This window comes from Camelus ferus, chromosome 27, assembly GCF_009834535.1.
Source record: "Camelus ferus isolate YT-003-E chromosome 27, BCGSAC_Cfer_1.0, whole genome shotgun sequence".
NCBI classification, from domain to species: Eukaryota; Metazoa; Chordata; class Mammalia; order Artiodactyla; family Camelidae; genus Camelus; species Camelus ferus.
This window is the reverse complement of record NC_045722.1, coordinates 21,385,709-21,407,346: the sequence shown is the minus strand read 5'-3', so window position 1 is coordinate 21,407,346 and position 21,638 is coordinate 21,385,709. Positions and strand designations below refer to the sequence as shown.

At 47.3% G+C, this 21,638-nt stretch overlaps 1 protein-coding gene across 1 annotated transcript in view; it reads left to right on the top strand.

Annotated features, from left to right (window-relative positions):
* The window catches only part of ADAMTS17 (ADAM metallopeptidase with thrombospondin type 1 motif 17), a 304,068-nt gene that overhangs the window by 33,711 nt on the left and 248,719 nt on the right, over positions 1 to 21,638 (top strand). Inside the window, exon 5 of the mRNA XM_032468854.1 lies at positions 20,794 to 20,966. Coding sequence (XP_032324745.1) covers positions 20,794 to 20,966 — 173 coding nt within the window. The remainder of the gene's footprint in view (positions 1 to 20,793; positions 20,967 to 21,638) is intronic.

Genomic DNA, 21,638 nt, shown 5'->3' with positions numbered 1-21,638 from the left:
TTTTCAGCTATTATTTCTTTAAATACGTTTTCTGTTGCTTTCTCTTCTTCCTCTCCTTGCTGTGTTCACATCGCAGTATGTTTTTGTGCTGCATGGTGGCCTACATGTCTTTGAGGCTTTGTTCATTTCCCCCCTGTTCTTCAGATTGTATATAACCTCTATCAATGTAGCCTTATATTTGCTGATTCTTCTTCTAGTTTAAATATATTTTTAGCTCCTATAATGAAGTTTTCATTTTGCTTATTGTGCTTTTCAAATCCAGAATTTCAATTGGTTCTTCAAAAAAAATTTCTGTGTCTTTATTGATACTCTCTATTCGAGACACAGTCATTCTGGCTTTCTTTACTTCTTTAAGCATGGTATCTTTTAGTTCTTTGAACATTTTTCTTGTGGCTGCTTTGAAGCCTGCTTGTTGAATCTGTCATCTGGACTCTCTCACAGGCAGTTTCTCTTATCTGCCATTTTTCCCTTTTCTGGGTCACACTTTCCTGCTTCTGTTTTATGTCTCAAAATTTTTGTTGAAAATTGGACATTTAATACTAATTGTAGGAACATAGATACTGGTTCCCCATCACTTCTTCAGATCTTCCTATGTTGTTGTTTATTTGTTTAGTGACTCAGACTATTTTGGTGATGTCTTTTTCCCTTCCTTTAGTGTCACTCTCAGAAGGCGCAGCCTTGGGCGTGGGTACAGTCACTCTGCATGTCAGTGGTTTAATTAGGGTTCTCTTTGACTGTCTCTTTCCCTGATCTGTTAAGCTGTCTGCCTCACTTGGTATCACACCCAGCTGGCAGGCTTCACTAATTGCTCACTGATTGCTCTGTTGTTTTCAACAGCGTCCTGGGACATACCTGGCTGCACAGTTTGATCCAACTAAATTCAGTTTGGGGTCTTTTTTGTGGCAAGTCTTTGAGGTCTGTTCTAAACCCAGGAGGGCTCTCCTTCACTGTACTCTCTGATGAACGACCTGGCCGACCATTTAGCTGATTGCTCTTAATTAAGAGAAGCTGCCAGCCTCACATTCGCTTTTCACTAAAACTTCATTGTTTTTGAGAGTGTCCTTAGACTTGAGCTTCCCGCACTTTATTTCAAATAACTCCCGTTCTTTTGGGGAGCACATGGGAGTTCCTTGTTCTCATGGGCAACCTCTGTCCTTGGTGAAAATCTCTGAGACACTACTTTGGACAGTAGGCAGGGTTGGTAGTCTGGGCTTCTCAGCTTGCTTCTCCTGGCATGGAATATCTGCCCTTTGAGCTAGCTGATAGGAAGGTGATTGGGTCCCCCAGCATTTTCCTGGGTTGGAACCTCCTTCTCTACATGGGAGCTGGGGGAGGAGTGGAACCTTGACCTTTTGGACGCACTCATCGGGAAATTGGACTCTTCAATTTGGACTCGGAGGGCTTGAGCAATGCTGGTGACCTGTTCCTCCTGGCGAAGTATCCTATCCCTTGATTGGCACCCGAGGGGCGGGGAAGCCCTGTCTTCTTTGTCCGCTTCTTTGATGGAGTGGAGCTTCCATGAAACTGAGCTAGGATGGGAAGGAGTGCATAGTAACTGAAATGTCGGTTTTCGCTCTTGTTCCAGACGTGGAATACAGATAGCTGCTTTCTCACAGCTCATGGGCTGAAAGGGGAAAGCGGTCAGGTTGAGACCCACGGTTGTCATAAAATTGGCTCTTCTGTACTGTGGCAGGAACTGTAACTTCTAGAAATCTGAGGTTAGCTTGCCTGTGGCGTGTCATTGTGAAGGTGATGACTCAATTTGGACAGCACTGAAGTAGATCTTCTGGGAGTACAGTCTGTGATCTGAGATTCCTCGAAGATTTCTCAAAGCAAAAGAAGTCCACTACAGGGTATGCCAGGGAGTCTGGGCTTTTTCTGTGGTGAGCAGGATGACTGGCCCTGGAAAGGGGGCATTCCAGAAAGAAAAGTAATTGGTATCCTTCTCAGAGCTGGGAAGCAGGTTGGTCATGGCAATAGTAGCTGACCTCTGGATTTCCATGGCTGGACTGTCATCTTCTCTCCTGCAGCACCCAGGCAGGGAGTGGGTTGACCTGTGGTGGGACCAAGCCCACAAGTGGTGGGCTCATGTCGCTGCTGGTGCCCTGCCCAAGGCTCCTGCTGGGCACATGGAGGCAGACGAGATTTCAAATCAAAGGCATATCCAGAGCGGATCTCAGACCCCTGTGGTGACTGATGACACAGTGTGGTCACTGCAGGTCAGGATCCTGCTGCAGGTGACCAGGGTTCTATGGCGGCAGAATGTGCCCTGGAAGATTGCCTGCTGGGCTGGTGACGTTTATGTTGGTCTGCTCTTACACTCTTTTGGAGGAGAAACTCAGCGTGGTGGGTCTGGTTTCCAGGGATTCAAGTGACTGGAATCACATCAGACAAGGAAATTGACCCTGTACCTCGTGGAGGGTGCCCTCTTGCAACAAGACGGTCCCAGGGTCACTCGGTATGAGACAGTCTTGTGCAGGGGATGGTTGGCGCAGGTATGCCAGGATCTGAGAGAAAGTGACGTGAGCCTGGCTCAGGAAGGGTGTGCAAAAAATAGTGGGGGGAAGGACGTGGAAGTGGGGGAGGGAGGACACAAAACGGCTACCCTGTCTCTAAAAGATATGGCAGAGCAGTACCACAAAAAAGAGTGACATGACACAAATGAACTGATTTGCAAAGCAGAAACAGACTCACAGACGTAGAGAACAAACTTATGGTTACCAGGGGCACAGGGGGTGGGAAGGGATATGGGAGTTCGAGATTTGCAGGTACTAACTACTATATATTAAATACATAAACAAGTTTCTACTGTAGAGCACAGGGAGCTCTATTCGGTGTCTTGTAGTAACGTATAATGAAAAAGAAAATGAAAAGGAATATGTGTATGTATATATAGGACTGAAACATAATGCTGTACACCAGAAATTGGCACATTGTAAGCTGATTATACTTCAATTTAAAAAAAAAAGAGAGAACACGTGACTCCTGAATGTCCTGAAGAGGAACTGAGGCATCTCAGCTCCCAGCATGTTGTCAGTGTCTGGAATTGCCATATGGGAGTGTTGCCTCTCGGGAATTGAATGTTAAGACTGTTGGACTTACGGCTCATTGAGCTTCTTGTAAAGGCTGTGCTATAGAGCTTAGCACAGTCCGAATGAGTTTGTAACAGGAGACCACGCAGTGGCAGCAGATTAAAATAAACCACCCAGGAAGTGATGACACAGTCAGGTCTCTCATTCAGCGCTGGATGACTAGGGCACCGAGGGCACTGCAAAACACGCTTGCAGCATGACCTTGGCTTCCCACCTTAACTGGCAAGCAGTTCTTTCACCAAAATCCAGGTGAAGACAGAAAAAGACAAAAACACATTTAGAAAAATAAAGGAACTGGGTTATCTGTTGTCAAAACTGGCAAGGACTTCCCTTTAACTATAGAGAACAGTGGGCCTGGATTGGAAAGGGTGGTCAGTGGCCTTTCCAGAATGGCCAAACTCTGCGGAAAGAGAGCAGAAGAAATATTTTCCCTCCTCCACTTGTTTGTCCCTGGCTCTGAATTTCAGAGGATTTATGATACTTAGGAAACTGGTTGGCTGTTCCTCTTGGTTTGGCGTTTGTTGTACGGCTATCCTGCAGCTGACTTCAGGGCAGCCCTGTGGCAGGAGTTTGTTGCTAGCACTTTGTGTCTAGTATTGCCCTGTGGACAGAAGGAAGCCTGTAGATCTGTATTTAAGTGTCCCGTTAGGTCTGAATGTGCAGTAACACCCCCTGGGGAGGCACAGGATCCCACCACAGCCGGGCAGAGCTGACTACTGGACATCATGCCTGTCCACCTGCCCTCCAGCAGCAGACCTCAGATGGGACGCTGCCCAGTGTGATCAGGGAGACCTGTTCACCCCAGGTCTTGGCACTGGCTTTAGGTAGACTTCTTCTCATTGGAATTTGAGTAAATAAAGAAAACCACCTGAGAACCTGAGTACAAATAGTACAAACTGTCAGGGAAAGGATAGGCAGAGAAAACATATCTTTGGAAAGAATTTAGTTCATGACCACTGTAAGTTTTACAAAACTGGTATCCTAAATGAGATATAAGAAGATAGGGCTTTACTATGGAATAACGGTATGAAGTATCCTTAAAAAACTAAAAATAGAACTACCATATGATCTAGTGATCCCACTCTTGGGCATATATCCGGAAAAGGCAAAAACTCTTAAGTTGAAAAGATACATGCACCACTGCCCCCTCAAAGTTCATATCAGCCCTATTTACAATAGCCGAGACGTGGAAGTAACCCAAGTGCCCAACAACAGATGAATGGATAAAGAAGATGTGGTATATGTATGCAATGGAGTATTACCCGGCCACAAATGAATTTAATAGTGCCGTTTGCACCAACATGGATGGACCTAAAGAATATCATACTAAGCAAAGTAAGCCAGACAGAGAAAGACAAATGTTATGTGCTATCACTTATATGTATATTGTAAAAAATAATACAAATGAATTTATCTAAAAAACAGAAGCAGACTCACAGGCATAGGAAACAAACTTACGGTTACCAAGGGGGAAAGGGAGGGAATAAACTAGAAGTATGGGATTAACATATACACAGTACTATATATAAAACAGATAAACAACAAGACCTACCGTATAGCACAGGGAACTATATTCAATATCTTGTGATAGCTTATAATGAAAAATAATCTAAAAAAATGTATAACTGAATCATTTTGCTGTATACCTAAAATGAACACAATATTGTAAATCAACTAGTTTAAACAAAAAAAATATCTCGTCATAAACAAATTTCGGAAGTCATTAAAAAAAGAAGATAGTGCTTTAAAGAAGCAAAAGCCATAAGGATTGCAGAATGAGATGTAAAAACAGTAAGCTGAAAATAAAAGGGAGCTGGTGAAATAATGAAAGCTTAAAAAGCTAGTTTGCTGTAGCAAAATTAAAATCTGCAAAGGCGGCAGTACAGCATAGAAATGACCTCACACGTGTGAGTTAGTAATGCACAGAATAAATGTGAGATGCTTCTCTGGGAGCAAAGGAAGGACAGAAGAGAGCTTCATTTTTGGGTGATGAAAATGTTGTATTGCTGTGACGATGGTTGTGTAACTCTGGGGATATACTGAAAGTCATTGAATTGTAGGCTTAAAATGGATAAATTGTATAGTATGTAAATCATATCTCAACAAAGCTGTTGTAAAAATTAAGGGAAGATGTAAAATATCAAGTATTTTAATAATGCCCTGTACCTCAAATTTAAGAAATATTTACGAATCAGAAAAAGTAGAAAGGAAAATGGAGGGAAAAAAATGATGCTGAATTCTTTGTACAGAGGGGAAAGCCAAAGTTCTGCTATATTCTTGACATTGATCATCAGAAAGCAATACAGGGTAAAGGGTGTGTCTTAAGATTGTGAGGATAGCTTACTAGTAGAATTGCCTCCTCAGTGCTAGAGATGATAAACTCAATGAAATGTAGTTCCCACAGGAAAACAGAGAAAAGGAACTAAAAGCATGACAGAAGATCAAACATTGTCAATCTTGATAGTAAACATGAAAGCTTCAAAATTCTCTATTCAATGACAAGGACTCACAAATGACACCAGAAGTCACTGGAAAAGCCTGGGTAAAGATTTAAACATCAAACACAATTAAAAGGTGAAATTGAGACATACTTCTCAGAGTACTACAAAAGTCTTCAATATGCTTTTTATTCACTAATTGTAAAACTATTAAAGACCTACTATGTGCTGGGCACTAGTTGTTATTGAAGACCTACTGTGTGCTAGGCACTACGTATGGAGAGATGAATAAAACTAGAATGGTTCCCTTTCTCACTGAGCTTCCCGTATAGTAGAAGAGACTGTCATTAAACACAGAACAATTAAATAGTTACACAATGTGGTAAGTACTCCAAGGAAAAGAAAAGTGTGCTCTGGTGACTTAGGTGAAGGGATCCAAGGAAAGCCTTTTGGAGGAAGTGACATTTGAGTTGTGAGTACCAGTTAGTCAGGTGACTTCTGGGGAAAAGAATTTTCCAGATGCAGTTATTGCAGGTTCAGAGGCCAGGGTGTGGGAAGGAGATAAGGTGCTTGAACTCGTGAAGGTCAGTGTGATTATGTGGTGGCCTCCAGCTTGGATTTTAGAAGAAGCCACAGGACAACAGAGGGAGGCTATAGGAAACTGGGAGTGGAAGGGGGCAATCTTAGTGAATTTATAATTTGGCATAAGAAGGGTTTCCATCCTCTCTGCTACTTGGCTGGTTTGCTCCTTGTGGTGGAGCCCAAGGCTACTTGACATGTGTAAGAGCAAGAAATGGCTGACTTGGCCATCAAGGAACGTCTCACCTCTTGGTGACCTGGTGGGGGCCCTGGAAGATTGTGAGCAGGAGCCCCACGAGGGGGCCATGGTGTCAGGGGGACTGTGGCCATACTCAGATGAGTGCACCTTTCTGCGGCCATACTCAGATGACTGTCCTTTTGCCCTGGAGTGCCTTTGGCATTTGGGAAGGGCGTTCTTTGGGAAAAAATCATAGTCTAGTGACTGGGTCTAGATCAGACGAGGAGCACTTGATTTATTTCCCCACCTGTAGACCTGTCAGTGGGTTCTTTGAGCTCTCCCTCTAGGTGTTAGGGGACATCTGGGCCTCTGTGAAAGTCCAGGGGCCTTTGGAAGAGTGAAGGGCATCTGATTGTTAACTGCTCTGGGAATATGTAGGCATTTAATACGTTTGGAAGAACCCCTGACATCCAACACAAAACCAAAGAGACTTGTTCTCCCTGAGTTTCTAAAGAAAAGGGCAGAGAATTTTTGGAGCTTTTTGTCCATTGTTTACGGACTTCATTCTCTCATTCACTTAGACATTTTTAAATAATGACTGAATGCCAGCTACGTACCAGGTGCCCTTCTCAGTGTGGGAGATTCAGAGGCGAGGCGGGCAGTCCCCACATTCAAGGCCCAGATGCTTGGGGCGATGTCGAGCCCACCACCTGGGGCTGTGCTGAGTGCTTCTGGGGGATCAGGGGAGGAGTGGAAGGACAAAGCCTTCCCCTGTATTTTAGTTCTGTGTTAAAGCAACAAAGTAGAGTTCTAGTCCAAAGAATAGCCTGCCCTCCTTGCAAAGGTGGAGGAGTATCTGAGCTGTCTGAAGTTTCTTGTACTTCCTTGTCAAAGATGAAACACCACCTGTCAAAAGAAACAATACCCAGGATCCGTCTGGGGGATTCCAGGTGCGGAAGACAGGTCCGTTTCTTTTCAGTCTTTTGTTTGTCCTGTCTTGCTCCGGCTGAAACATGAGCACAGCACATTCATTAATTTCTTCCCCCAAGCTGTGTGTTGGGAGAATGTTCTTCTTTTTTTTTCTTCCCTCTTCCATCAGTTTAGGAGATAAAACCAACAAGCTGTAGTAGGCTAGTGTAATCTTTCAGCAGTAGGCGTAGCTGATAAGTGGTGGTGAAAAGCACACGATAATTCCAAGCATTTGCATTCGTTTTCTTGAATCTGCCAAACGTATCTTGATGGACCTCCAGGATGATTGTCCTTCCTGGGAATCACACGTTGTCCTGACTGTCCTGACCACATGGCTAGACACACGCTGACCCATGTGAAGGTGACCTGCCCCATCTATGCTGCTGCTGCTGCTTTTTTAAATTTTTATTGAAGTATAGTCAGTTTACAATGTTGTATCAATTTCTCATGTACAGCACAATGCTTCACTCATACATGAACATACATATATTCGTTTTTGTATTTTTCACAATAAGTTATTATAAGATATTGAATATAGTTCCCTGTGCTATACAGTATGAATTTATTTTTAATCTATTTTGTATATATTAGTATCTGCAAATCTCGAATTCTCAATTTATCCCTTCCCACCTTCTTCCCCCTCTGGTAACCATAAGTTTTTTTTCTATGTCTATGAGTCTGTTTCTGTTTTGTAAATAAGTTAATTTGTGTCTTTTTTTTTTTTTTTAAGATTCCACATATGAGTGATATCATATGATATTTTTCTTTCTCTTTCTGGTTTGCTTCATTTAGAATGATAATCTCCAGGTCCATCCATGTTGCTGCAAATGGCATTATTTTACTCTTTTTTATGGCTGAGTAGTATTCCATTGTATATATACATACCACAACTTCTTTATCCAGTCATCTGTCGATGGACATTTGGGTTGTTGTTTCCATGTCGTGGCTATTATAAATAGTGCTGCTGTGAACTTTGGGGTGCATGTGTCTTTTTGAATTAAGGTTCCCTCTGGATATATGCCCAGGAGTGGGATTGCTGGATCATATGGTAAATCTATTTTTTGTTTTTTGAGGACTCTCCATACTGTTTTCCATAGTGGCTGCACCAAACTACATTCCCACCAGCAGTGTAGGAGGGTTCCCTTTTCTCCACACCCTCTCCAGCATTTTGTTTTGTGGACTTTTGAATGATGGCCATTCTGGCTGGTGTGAGGTGATAACCTCAAGAAGAGGAAGTTTGGACATAGATGAGTACAGAGGGAAGACCTGTGAAGATGCAGGGAGAAGACAGCCATCTGCAAGTCAAGAAGAGGGACCTCGGAAGAAACCAACCCTGCTGACACCTCAGTCTTGGGCTTCCAGTCTCCAGAGCTGTGAAAAAATAAATGTTCATCGTTTAAGCCACCTAATCTGTGTTCCTTTGTAATGGCAACCCTAGCTGACTAATACAGTATCTTTTACAAGTACATTTAATGTTTAAGAGAGGTTGAGACAAAGTTTTAAACTGACATGAAATTAACCAGAAAACGCAGTCTCACCCCAGGGGGACCTATGACAGCCAATTTGAAGCCTTCTTGGAATAGACCCGGCATCTCCTATACGGTGCTGCCTTGCATTTTCCATTTCTCTGCTGCTTTTTCCCTGGTTGTATTGCTCTGTCCTTTCCTGATACAACAAATGTGCTTTTCATCCTCTTCTCCTTCCAGGCGGAAGCCTGCTTTCCTTAGGAGGTCTGTGCTGTTTCCTTGACGGGTTCTTTCATCTGTGGGGTTTTTGTAAGAATGTTAAGTTGTTACTTGCTGTTCTTTTCTCCCTTGAGGGGAGCATCCAGCACAGGACCAGCCACAGACTCAGGATTTGACTTGTGCCTGTTGAACAGTTGTCTCTTCTCTGTTGGTCTAAGCTGGGCGTTTGAGAAGCCGTGTTCTTCGTAGCTGGCAGTCTGTGGACTTGTGTTCGTAAACATGACTGGACGGGGAGAGCGGTAGAAACCAGGTGAAGACCACAGGCCTCCTTGAGTCTGGGTTTTCTCATTGGATGTGTGAGTTCTTCCATCTCAAGGAAAGCTTCTATCAGTTCTAGTACTTCCCAGCGGCATGCCCGTGGCCTCTCCTCCCCAAGACCTCTCCAAAGCCGGCACCATTTCCTCGCCTCTGACTGTCTCACCCTTCCCTGGCCTGCACTCAGCTCCCCTGTCCTCCCTCGGTAGCCCTTTTGTGAAGACCCCACCGGGGTCCTGTCCTGTGCCATCTGCTGTGCTGGACACGCTAGGCCACTCTTCCTCCTGAGACTTTCCTTTCCCCCGGCCCCTGTGACTCCAGGCTCTGCTGTCCCTGCACCTCGGCACTGCCCCCGGCTCCCAGCCTCTGTGCGGGTTCCTTTTCTTCTTTCCAGCCGTGCAGTTTGAGGTCCTAGAAGGATCGGTCTAAGACTGTTGATTCCTAAATGCCTGTCTCTGATGCCTCTCTCTTGAGTGCCAAGTCTGCATGTCTGACAGCCAACTTGACCTCTTCACTTGGCTGCTTTAAAAGCACCTGAAACTTAACTAGGCCAAAGCTCATGATGCTTCCCCCCCATCCCCCACACCTGGCCCAGTTCCAGCGGTCCCTAATTCAGTGATTAGCACGACCACAGAAACCAGGACTTTTCCCCGAAGGCCCTTCTTCTGTCCTCACCCAAATATCTCCATTCTTGTCGATCTCACCTAAGTACCTCCTGAATCTCTCTACTTCCTTCACCAGCAGTGGCCTCTCTGGTCCAACTCGGGGCCCCACTTTCCTGAGCTCCTGTATAAATACTCAAGGGGGAACAGTAAGTTGGACAGGAGGTGGGTCGTTTGTAGTTGTCCAGCTGGTACCCCCGCTTCCATGCTGGCCCCTGAAATCTGTTCTGCTCCCAACAGCCAGGGTGACACATTCAGAACACAAGCCCTAGCTGGCTCCACCTGCTCCAGGGATAAAGAAGCCAACCCTGAGCATGCGGCATGTGACCCTCCAAGTCTGTCCCTGCCTGTTGCTCAGGCCACTTTGCCAGCCACACTCCCTCTTGCTCTTTGATCCTCAGTTTCTAGAGCATTCCGTGCTTTCTTCTATCCCCCGGGCCTGTGCACCTGCTGCTCCTGCCTCCTCTCTTCTCGCCCCCACTGGCAAACTCTTACTTATCCTTCCAGTCTTGGCCCAGGTGTCACTCGCTAATGGAACACCATCTCAGTTAGAACACCCTCCCTAGTATCCTCTTGTTGCATTATCTGTTCTTTCTTGCAAATTTGTTATATTTATAATTTTTTATATATTCATCTGTTCATTGAGTTACCTTTATTCTTTCTAGGTGGTCACCTGCATGACCCAGCACACAGTAGGTTCTCAATCAACATTGTTGACTCAATGAGTATCTTTCCACCCCATCCACAGGCCCTGGCGCCTGGCTGCTTGGTGTCTACGTGGCTCTGACCACAGGTGGAAAGGTCCAGCAGGGCCAGCCCAGCTTTCTTATCTCTGGCCCTGCTGCCTCCCAGGGAGAGGTGGGGGACACCTTCTGCCCAGCGTAGGGACTCATTTTGGACTCCAAGGTTGATCAGTGTTTCATTCAGGATCTTAACCATAAAAAAAGAAAAAAAACCCCAAACCTTATTTTCCACCTTTCTTTGTAAGGAATTTACATGAAAAATATGCCTTTTATAAAAATGACTTGGCCTTGGGGGAAGTTATTTAAAAAATTCATACTTGGAAAGCAAAACTTATTTTTTTCCTTTTTGAAAAAAATAAGAGAGAGAAGGCCATTATTTTTCAAGGATGTTGGATTTATTCAGCTGCCGAAAAGTTCACCTGGCTGGGAGCTCTTCTGCCCACGTGGACCCATCGTTTCCAGTTGAAAAGGTAGTTTTTTTGTTTTGTTGGGTTTTTTTGTGTGTGTGTTTTTTTTTTTTTTAGTAAGCAGATATTTTGCTTTGGTTGAAGAAGAAAAATGATCAGAAAATAGTTTTTTTTGGACCCAACAATTTTGTTGGAAAGCGTGGTGTTTGTAAGTCTGTGTGTGTGCAAACTTAGAAACTAGACCTGTTGTTCACGGTTCCTCCCCCAGTACTTTCCCCACATTGACTCTGAATCTGTGAGGTGCGGTCCCCAGGTCTTTGGATGTGGTAGGAATAGGATGTTGAGTGATCTGTGGCATTTCCTTCACGGGACCCCCCATTGGTTGTTTTCTGTTCAATGGTGACTTGGAATATAGGGCTGCATTCCTGTCTGTGGCAGCATTCTGCAGTGTAGAAGTGTACATCCAATATTTTAATTATTTCCATGGTGGAACAAATAACTCCTTAGTTCCAGAACTGGGAGGAGTCCTTGAAGCTTGAATGAAATATAGAAAGTAGTTTAAGGACGGAGCCTCTCATTTTAGGCTGTCTAGTCAGGAAAACGGAGACCATGCTAGGTATTTCTAACCGAGGGATTTAACACAGGGAATTAATTGGTGACATCAGTGTCAAAGTCTGAATGAGCAGAAGGGGAGCTGAGGTAACCCAGGAAATAGCTATCCCCACCAGGGCTAGGGAAAGAAAAAAAGAGAGGGGCATTTCCGGGACCACAGAGTTTGGGGCAGGGGTCTGTAGGGCTGGGGCTCAGACCCTATCGGGGCATCAGATGGCCAAGGAGACACAGCCAAGCTGGTGTCCCTGTGGATGTACTTCTGAGGGAGATGGAGAGGCTGACTGGGAGTTCCCTAGCAGCTGGAGGATGGAGCCACAGCTGTCCATGACTGCTGGAACAGGGCCACCCTGAGCTGAAACACAGGACCATCTCCTGCCTTCTGGTCTCCGTCTGAACTCCCCCTGTTGGCAGAGCTGAGCAGGAAGCCAGCTGGCAAGGGAGTCTGGAAATACAGTGTGCAGGCTCCCAGCCCCCGAGCAGAGCACAGAAGAGAGGGCTGGGAGGAAAAGGGCAAATAGCTGGTGCACGGGAAATGGAGACCTTTCTGTTAAGTGGCACCTTCAAGGGCACGGAGGTCAGCCCCAGGTGAATATCCAGAGTTCCCTATTCCCAGCCTGACGGTATTGTTATTACACCTCATGGCTGCTTATTTGGGGAAAGTTAATGACAAAAGTTAATGGGCGTGCAGTGGAAACCACTCATCTTACTATTTTTCGTGCTGTGCCCGTGGTGGCTTTGGTGCCTTGGAAATGGGTTGCTATGGCGGTGGAGGTCTGTGCACAGAAATCCCGCTGGAGGCCATGGTTAGTCTCTCCCCCAGGGAGATGGACTCACACTGTCTGTTTTCCATCTTAACGAGAAGCATTCGATTTCCACTCTTCCATCCTGTGTGGAATGTCATTGCTGTTTCACGGTTTAAATAGCTGATTTCATGTGCAGTCGTGTATTGTGGTCTGTCATGCTTCTGATGATCAAAATACTCCCCCCTCTGGAATGTTGGGAGGTGACAATGGGCTGTTGAACGTGAATTACAAGCCCCTCTCCTTCTCCTCTTGAAACTGGTATTTTTGTATAATTTTAATCTATTGTTGCATGATTGAGGATGGCCTTAGAGAAATTCTTTCATGCCCCCACCAGTAAGAAATGTCAAAGGCAACAAGCTGGTTGGTGAGTGTCTAGACTAGAGGTCCTGGTCAGACCCTGTAGAGTGCATAAAAACATCCTCTTGGTGGTTCTGGCTCATAGTGCAAAGTTTAAAACTCAATTACAGCAACAGTAATTGTAACTTGTAATTGTTACAGTAACTTGTAAAAGTAACAGTAATGTAATGATAAGGATAGAAATCAGACTGGATGCATGATTCGAGCGTGTTTACTGTATACCTGACCCTGTGTTGGTTACTCCACATCCACCGTAAGAGAGCAGAATAATTATCACCTTGTTTTATAGAAGAGGAAGCTTGCCCACGGTCACCCGAAGATGGGCGGACCCTGGCCAGCTCTGCGGACGTCACAGCTGGGCTTCTCATGACTAACGTTGCCGCCGCCTCCTTAGGTGGAGGGGAGCGCTTTGGGAGAATTTAATTTCAGGACATTCACGTGAAGTTCCCTGAAACTTCATCTTGTTATTTATTAGGGATTTCAAAGAGTTAAAAAAAAAAATCACTCAACTAAGTCTAATTCTTGAGTTCTGCTTTACCCCAGGCTGGACTAGGCACTGTGAGCAGTCCCGAGGTTGGTGCTTGGGTCCTTAAGTTCAGAGTCTAGCCTAGAAGGCAAGCATCGACCCATGTGAGATGGTAACGTAGATGGGAGTTTGGAGTTTGCAGGATTGCTGAGGAGCCGGGGATTCGGGGGGCACTCCAGGCACCTCGCGGTGGACTGTCCAGGTCCTGTAGCTGTAGTGGGCTGTCTGGCGTCTCACGGGCAAGCTGGGTGCTCCAGCCTCCTGCTTTGTCTGGTCTGAGAGCTTTTACTGTTTCCATGGTTACTTCTGTTTTCTAGGTTTGAATTAGTTTTTGATGGGGCAGGTCCAGAAAAGAAGAGAAAGTCCCATCCACATGTCCTGCATGGCTGACCCTTGGTGCCCTGGGTGGGCTGTGCCCCCCAGTGACTATGGGTGCCCTGCCTGCTGAGTGGCACCCCTCTTAACGGGAAGCCAGTGCCGCCGTCTGTGCTGTCGCCTCTTCTTTCTATCCCAGGCCACCTGTCATTCCCCTCGGTGGCTGTGCTGCTCCTCTCTGCCTCCCCCCACAAGCCCCACTGGTCGCTGGACCCTTGCACCTCTTCCTGGTGTTCTCACTGCCCTCCCTGGACCAAGGGCCACCTGAGGCTGGAACAAGCAGTGGGAGTTCTTTGGAATTCCCCTTGATGAGTGTTTTAATTTTAGATTCTTCAGTGTCATAGAAGGTTCCTGTAAGATAGAAATAATTAAAATTCATGATCACGTCTGCCACAAAGTGGGGAAAATACGGCCTCGTGCATCCCCGAGGGGCCCCTGGACGACGCCTGACTTGGTATTTTTATTTTGGAAGTTGGTGTTAGCAAAAGACTCTCCCTGAGGAATGGTATCCTTCCTCCTGTTGGAGGAGAGTGTAAAACTGACCATACAGCGTGTTTACCTTCAAAATGTTTTCCCCTTGGTTTCGGGAAACTCAGAACCAAATTTGAGGGCAGAATGGGCTGTGGTTAGACAGCAGGGGCTGGAGCCCCAGTCACCTGGGTTAGTGCCCCCCCAGCAAGATGCCTCAGTCTGCTCCTCTGTGGGCGAGGATGACAGTTCGTGGCTCCTCGGCTGAGGGGAGAGGAAGTCAGCATAGGGTGGAGGCTGGGGGTCACAGCCGCAGCTTCGGGAGCACAAGGGGACCTTCCCACGAGGCTGTGTTCCTTCAGGTGCTGGCGTCGCAGGTGACTTCACCTGTCCCCAGCACTCTCACGTGGCCCATGCATTTCATCCACGAAGGCTTCAGAAGGAATAACTGCTCCCTAGAAACAACTTTCCAGAGTGTGTCCTCAGCCCAGGGGCCATTTGTTTCCATAGGAATAAGGTGTGAAAATGAGGGTTCTAACCAAAGTGACTCCCTCGAAGGGACCTCATCTAAAAACTCAAATCCTCTACACCCAAATTATGGGTTGGAGGACTGTTTTACCACTTTTGAAGGTTTCTCCCCAGGTCAGATGTGTCTCTGAGCCTGTCTCCTGCTTGCAGCATCGGCTGTGCACTTGCTCCTGCTGTATGCTCTTCTGAGCTTCCCAGGACTGACTTGTTTCCTCCTTTAGAGGGAGGTGTAGATGACCTGCCGGGTCATGTGGCCGGGACACCCTAGCTGAGGCTCCAGGACAAGAGTGATCCTCGGTCTCCATGGAGAACAACAGTCGGTGATCAGCGGAGCTAAGCTTACTGAGCACTTACTATAAGCCAGGAGCTCTGCTAAGGGCTTACATCAGGGACCTCCTTTAAGCCTGACAGCAGCCCATGTGGGAGGAGCTGCTAGTCCCTCTCCTTCATTGATAAGTGATCTGAGGCCAGAAGAGGCCAAGTGATTGTCCCCAGGTCAGACAGAACAGTCAGGGGAGCCAGGATTAGAATCCAGGCATTCTGTCTCTAAAACTCTGCTTAACCACTGGGCAGCCTGGCTGCTGCCAGCGTCATAATCATCATCGTAATTAAGGTGCCATGTATTGAAGAGTCAGAGTCATTACATGGCAGAGAATAAACTAAGTGCACAGGAAGCATTTCATTTAATCACCTGTGCCAACCTGTGTGGTGGGTATGATTATTCTGATTTTGAAGACAGTCCCATAAGGCTTGGGGAGCTCCTGAGGCTTCTGGCTGTGGCTGACCTGTGCACCCCCTCTGGTCTGCCCCAAGTCACAGCCCTGTTTTGAATTCTTGTCATCAGCTGCTGCTCTTCTGGAGGCCTCCATAGCCCCTCGGGGTGAAGAGCTCCTGGCCTCCTGTGCTCACTCCGGGCACTGGGGCCTGTCCTGACACGGCCAGCCACAGTCTTGCCAGTGTAGACCCCCTCTCCCAGCACCAGAAGGGACTGAGAAAGATCTCTTGTAAAGATCTCAGGGGTTGGATACAAATCACTGTGTCTGTGATTTGTACCCAAGGTGAGAATGCAGGACAGTGGCTTGAGTCTGACTGCAGGTGGCCTCTTTGCAGCACATCACAGTGGTGCCCAGGGCTTCTGGCCCCTACTGGGGACTACAGGTTTTTGTGGTTTTCTGACCCGTGGGGACCATGGGTTTCTGTGGTCAGTGCAGCTCAGAGATTGCCGGGTTCTGGAGTCTTCCCCGGTGCCGAGGGGGTTCTGGTTGTCCACTGTGCCACTGTGGCCAGGTGGGGATGTTCTTGTACCTGGACCTAGAGTGTCGTGTGTGGGAAACGTTTACATTTCTGGCTTGAATGGCAAGTTTAGGTCTAGTCTTTGTCTTGCCATTAACGCTTTAAGTCTGCTGGACACCTGCTCCCTGGTTCCTAGTGGTCGAGTTGTCTCCATGTCCTTGACCTGAAGCATCCTCTGCCTTCCCCTCGAGGTACCCAGGGCTCTTGGGCAGCTGTCTGCATTGCCTCCCCCATGTCTGTTTTCCCTCTAATTTACTTCTGCAGCTGGCAGTGCTCCTTGGGCACAAAGAGTAGTCTGAGGTCTTCTCTGGAGATGACATTATAGAATCAGGCATGCAAGGATCCCCCTGGTGAAGCTGGACAGAGAGTAATTTAGGGATGGCTTCCGGCTGCTAAACTCTCACACCAAATATTTTATGGTCTGTTCATTGGTTTTCCCTAGTAAATACCTAAATACTCTCGTTAAACTGAAGAAATGCCTATTCTGTAGAGAGCTTGGTAATTCATAACTGAGATTATTTTTTAGTTTTTACTGAGAGCAAAACTAGTAACTACAGTAAGTTATGTTATATGAACAGTATTTTCAGTAGTCCCCAGACTCTTAGAATAAATAATAATTTGAATATGCTAAAAGCCCAGCATTTAAAATGCCCTTGTGTTTTTCTTTTCCTCATCTTGTTCCAAACAAACTTCAGGGTAACTCGCATAAACGCACACAATTTTCTTTTTTAATGGATAACTGGGGCAAAGGGAAAAATAAATGTAAGAAAAATATTTTGAAGCCAGAGATTGAAAATCTACCAAGTCAGCACCAAACCCCAGCAATGTGCTGGCAGAAGAAACTGCTGGGCTGGACTTGGGAACGATCCCCGGCGTCTGTGACAACAGGAGAGGGCCTGGGGCCTCACAGTCTGTGGTCTGTCCTCATCAGTGGGGTGAGTGCTGCCTCCTTGTTCCCACAGTGGAGGGACACACTGATCACCAAGTGAGCTTGGAGGGCCCCCGGGTGGCCACACGCCTGCCTGGCCTGAACTTTGACCTCTCCCGTGAGGTCGCAGTCCAGCACCCATGGTATTCTGATGTGGGTGTGTTCCTTCTTTTCAAGATGCTTATAATCTGTGAACATTGGTATTGATGAAGGGGGGAGGGTGTGTAGCTCAGGGTAGAGTGCATGCTTATCATGCATGAGGTCCTGAGTTTAATTCCCAGTACCTCCATTAAAAAAAGAAAGAGAATATTGGTATTGATGCAAGTTTGTTTAATGTGGTTTATTTATATAGTTCATGGAGTGAAAGGTACAATTATATTATGGTTCTGTTCTCCCCGCAGGAAAGGAATGATCATCAAAGGTGATGGCTGCAGAGCTCTGCTGGGGGAGTGGTTGCTGGGAGCAGGGAGTGGGAGGACGGCGAGCTTCCCTCTCCCCTCCCACCCTGGTTGCCACCTGCCACCACTCACCTGCAGGGGGAGGGAATACAGGTCCTGGGTCTCTTACCTGCAGTTCCCCAATCCAGCATTTTGGACACTCATTTCCTGGCAGGGCCTGCCTTGCACTGACATGAGACCATGGAGCATCTTTCTTTATCCTCTTCCTCATTTCACTGCAGAAAGAGGGCTGCCTTTGATTAGGCCTTACTGCCCTAGACCTCACTGAAAGGAGTGTCCTATAGGCGTCAAGGCGCCATATTGCCTGGCGAAATCTGACAGATTCTGATTTTCTGAGACCCATCTGGCCTTGGGGGTTTGAATCAAGGCTTAGGTGCTTGGGACGGGACAGAGTACTGGAGTGTGCCTGGGAGTCACCAGCCAGCCTAGCGTGATTGCGGTGTGACAGCCCCAGTTAGCCGTGCTCGATGAAGAGGATGCAGGCAGGAGCATGCCTGTCCTGGGAGCTGGACCGGATAGTCACACTGTAGTTGCTAAAGGGCCTGGAGCAAGCAAGCTGGGGGCCATCTGAGCAGACGGAGCACTGTCACCAAAGACTGCTCTTCCTGGTGGGGTCCTGCAGCAGCCAAGTCAAGTTCCTTATGCGTCCTTTCCTGCTGAGTTTCCTGTGGCCCTTCCCAGTCCCTTTGTTCTAAGATCAGCCGACAACAAGGGAGCATGTTTGCACCTAAAACCAGTGCAGGTGGGGAGAGTCAGAGCTGTGGGGTGAAGCACAGGTTCTAGGGCCAGATTCAACCCTGCCCAGTGCTTGACTTCAGCTTTGTTATGTGGGAACAGAGATTCCACTCACTCATTCATCCGTGCATTCATCCTCTCACTCATGCATGCATTTATTCGGTGAGTGTTTACTTCAGACCATCTGCTATGCCAGGGGCTGGGGGCAGTGAAAAAGACAAATGGGGTAATTGTAGTGAAAACCCTTTAAAAACCACAGAGCACTGGACCATTGTGTTTTACCTGTATGACTTAGCATTCTGGGCATATGTTAATCCATAGCTGTTAGTTTCAGCTCCTGTTAATTTCACCCTTCATGCCACCCAGTGTATCAGCTCTCCAAGGTCCATCAGGGAGGGAGGGGCAGGCCTTATTAGTCCTGAAAGGCTGATGACCAGTGCAGCATTTTGATGTGTTAAATGTCCAGGAGCCACTTGCTCCTCGGTCTGGGAGCACTGGGCTCCTTTTTTAGAGGGCTCTTGCTTCTTATGTGTTTAAGCTTGCTATCTCCCAGAGAGATACTCCTAACGCATTTTTTAGGCTGTGCTAAAAATACAGCTGTTTTCATACAGGAACCAGAAAATATAGGCAAGGTGTGGAAATAAGCAGCCAGTGTGGGGAACAGCTGCAGAGGGGAAAACGAGTTGGGGACATTGAGAAATGGTAATAAATACCGACTTCGGGAGGAGCCGAAGCACCGTTTGGCTCGTGGTCGCCTGGGAGAATGTGGGTGTGCTGGTTACAGCAAAGTTCCTGCTTGGGTGGCCCTTCACTTCTGCGGCTTCAAAATGGGAGTGACATTGCTCATCACAAATTCCAGGCTGGACAGGTTGGCCCGATCCAGGCAGTGAGGCCCACCCAGCAAGCGTGCTGAGCCCAGGATTTGGAGATCACCCATGTTCTGCCTCCGCGTGTTCAGAGATGACCCGGTTGGTGAATGTGGGTGTAGGTCCATAGAGAGACCTCTATTCTGCCCAAGCGCAAAGGCACTGCCAACTGAGAGCTCACCTTTTATCTTAGACCCTTCCTTCTCCTGTTCCTCTGAGGCCTGAAAGTCTCCACAGGAGGTAGGCCGGGCTCTGGGGAGGAGAGAACCATCCTGCAGGTCAACCAGACATTCTCGCCTTTTGTCTTGCGTTTCTGTGATAAATCAGATGACATACTTTGCCCCCCCAGGCCTTCTGTCTTATGGCTTAGAGGTTAGAAATGACTTCTGTGTTTTTCTCAAACTCACTGATAACAGTTGAAATAAATAAAGTAATACTTGTTCATCGTTTACATTTGGAAAGTACAGAGGGAAAAAGGAAAATGAAGATCACACATCACCGACCATTCAGATTTTGGTTAAGCTCTTCCTAAAGTTACTTGTTTATTTATTTGCTGTCCCTGGGGCCTGAAGACACTTGTGTGTAAAACCTTTGCAAAACTGGGACTTAACAGTATGTAGAGATTTATATCTGCTTCCCTCTACATCACTAATTAATCTTCACAATTGTGCCTTTCATGGCTTCCTTCTGATTTACCATGGTCGGCTTTCTCCGGGGTTTGAGTTTTGGGTTGTTTTTCAGTTTTTCACAATTGTAAATCTTACCGCACAGTCTGTCCTTGTTTGTGCACTAGGACCCATGTCTCAGGTTGCTGTACAGTGTGTGCAGTGTGTGCATCTTTGGCTCTGGACTGATTGGGTCACTGGGTGAAGCCAGTTTGTACACGTGTGGGCCTGGATTTACTGCACGGAAGTTGGAGCAGACCTGGTTTCTGTGTGGGCTGGTGCTAAATGTGGAAATAATAGCTATCAAATTAAGGACCTGCCTTTCTATTCACATTTGGATTCTGAAAGTGCATGTTATTTATATCAACCTTTGGTGTTGGTCGGAAGTGTCTGCACCCACAAATCTATGTCAGTCCTTCCACGGCAGCTTTGAGTGTCCAGACATCGCAGCGTGGGCTCAGGTTAATGGCGATAGCTGTTTAGCAGAGTAAGGTCTTCTAGGGAATCCGTTGATCTGAAGAGTCAGCAGAGGGTTACTCACCGTTGACTAATGACCATTCCCTGTGGTGAGGAAAGAACAAACTGGCATCTTGGCCTAGATGTGTGTGTCGTGTGATTTTCTTTCTTTTTTTTTTTTTTCTTTCTGGTTATGTTTTGGATTTTTTTTTTTTTTTTTTTTTTTGGAATTACTGCTTTAGTGCCTGCTAACGTTTATGGCTTCTTATTTATGACTCTCAGAACAGACTCTGGAATGCCAGCTTCCCAGGCCTCTGCTGGCTCGGCCCCAGGTACCAGCAGTGAGTTGTTGCACTGTCAGAAAGCCTTGTGGGTCTGTGTCATGATCCCACCCCAGCAGGCTCAGGCTCTGGGATACTTGGCCCCATCGGCCCCCTCTACTGTGGTGGAGGATGGGCGTGAGCCCTCCGGACATCTGGTCTCCCGAGCACTCAGGCTCAGCCTGTGACCATGGAGGGCAATGGATGCTCGGTCCATCTACAGGCCGGTGGAGAATGACCATTCTCTTGGGGAGGCTCAGTGGAAAGCCTGTTCATGGGGTGGCTTTGGAAACCAGTATGCCAAGGGCTGCATGAAAGTCTCTGTTGTTTTCTAGAAAAGAAAAAGCCAAGGAGGGGCCAGCCTTCGAGGGACCGGCGGGAGCGGAGGAACGCCATCCGGCTCACCAACGAGCACACGGTAGAGACGCTGGTGGTGGCCGACGCTGACATGGTGCAGTACCACGGGGCGGAGGCCGCTCAGAGGTTCATCCTCACCGTCATGAACATGGTGAGTCCTGGGCCAGGGGCCTGACCTTGGGCTCTGTTTCTCCTTGGATGAGGGCTCTGGAATCCTCAGTTGAGGAAGAGGCTGGGTTGGGGGATGGAGACATCTGCAGACTTGTGATGCCTGGGCTGCGGGAGGGCAGGGGGCTGGAGAGGCCTGACCTGCCGACCTGTGTGGGTATGCGTGTCAGAGCCTGAGTCTGTCCAGTGATTGGAGTTTGTACTCCTGACCAGGGCCCCCCCAGGACCCTCACCTCCTTACCAGGGCCCCCCAAGACCCTCACCCTCCTGACCAAGGCCCCCCAAGACCCTCACCCTCCTGACCAGAGGCCCCCCAAGACCCTCACACTCCTGACCAGTATCCCCCAAGACCCACACCCTCCTGACCAGCGCCCCGCAAGGCCCTTACTGTGGGTGAGGGCTCCTCCAAAGGGATTCAGTGCTGAGTGAGTCAGCCCCTGCTCTAGGGAGCCAACAGTCTAGTAGGAGGAATCAAGATCAAACTTTAATGTAAAACAGAGCTTGTTATGTGCAAGGAGGGCCTAGTAGGAAGTGGGGGGAGAGCTTATCTGGTTCAGAGAACCAGAAGGAGCCTGTGTATACATCTTATTTGATAACTGAGGAGCAAGGGAGACCTTCACTTGATGGGGGAGGGGGGAGGGGCTGCACACCTCAA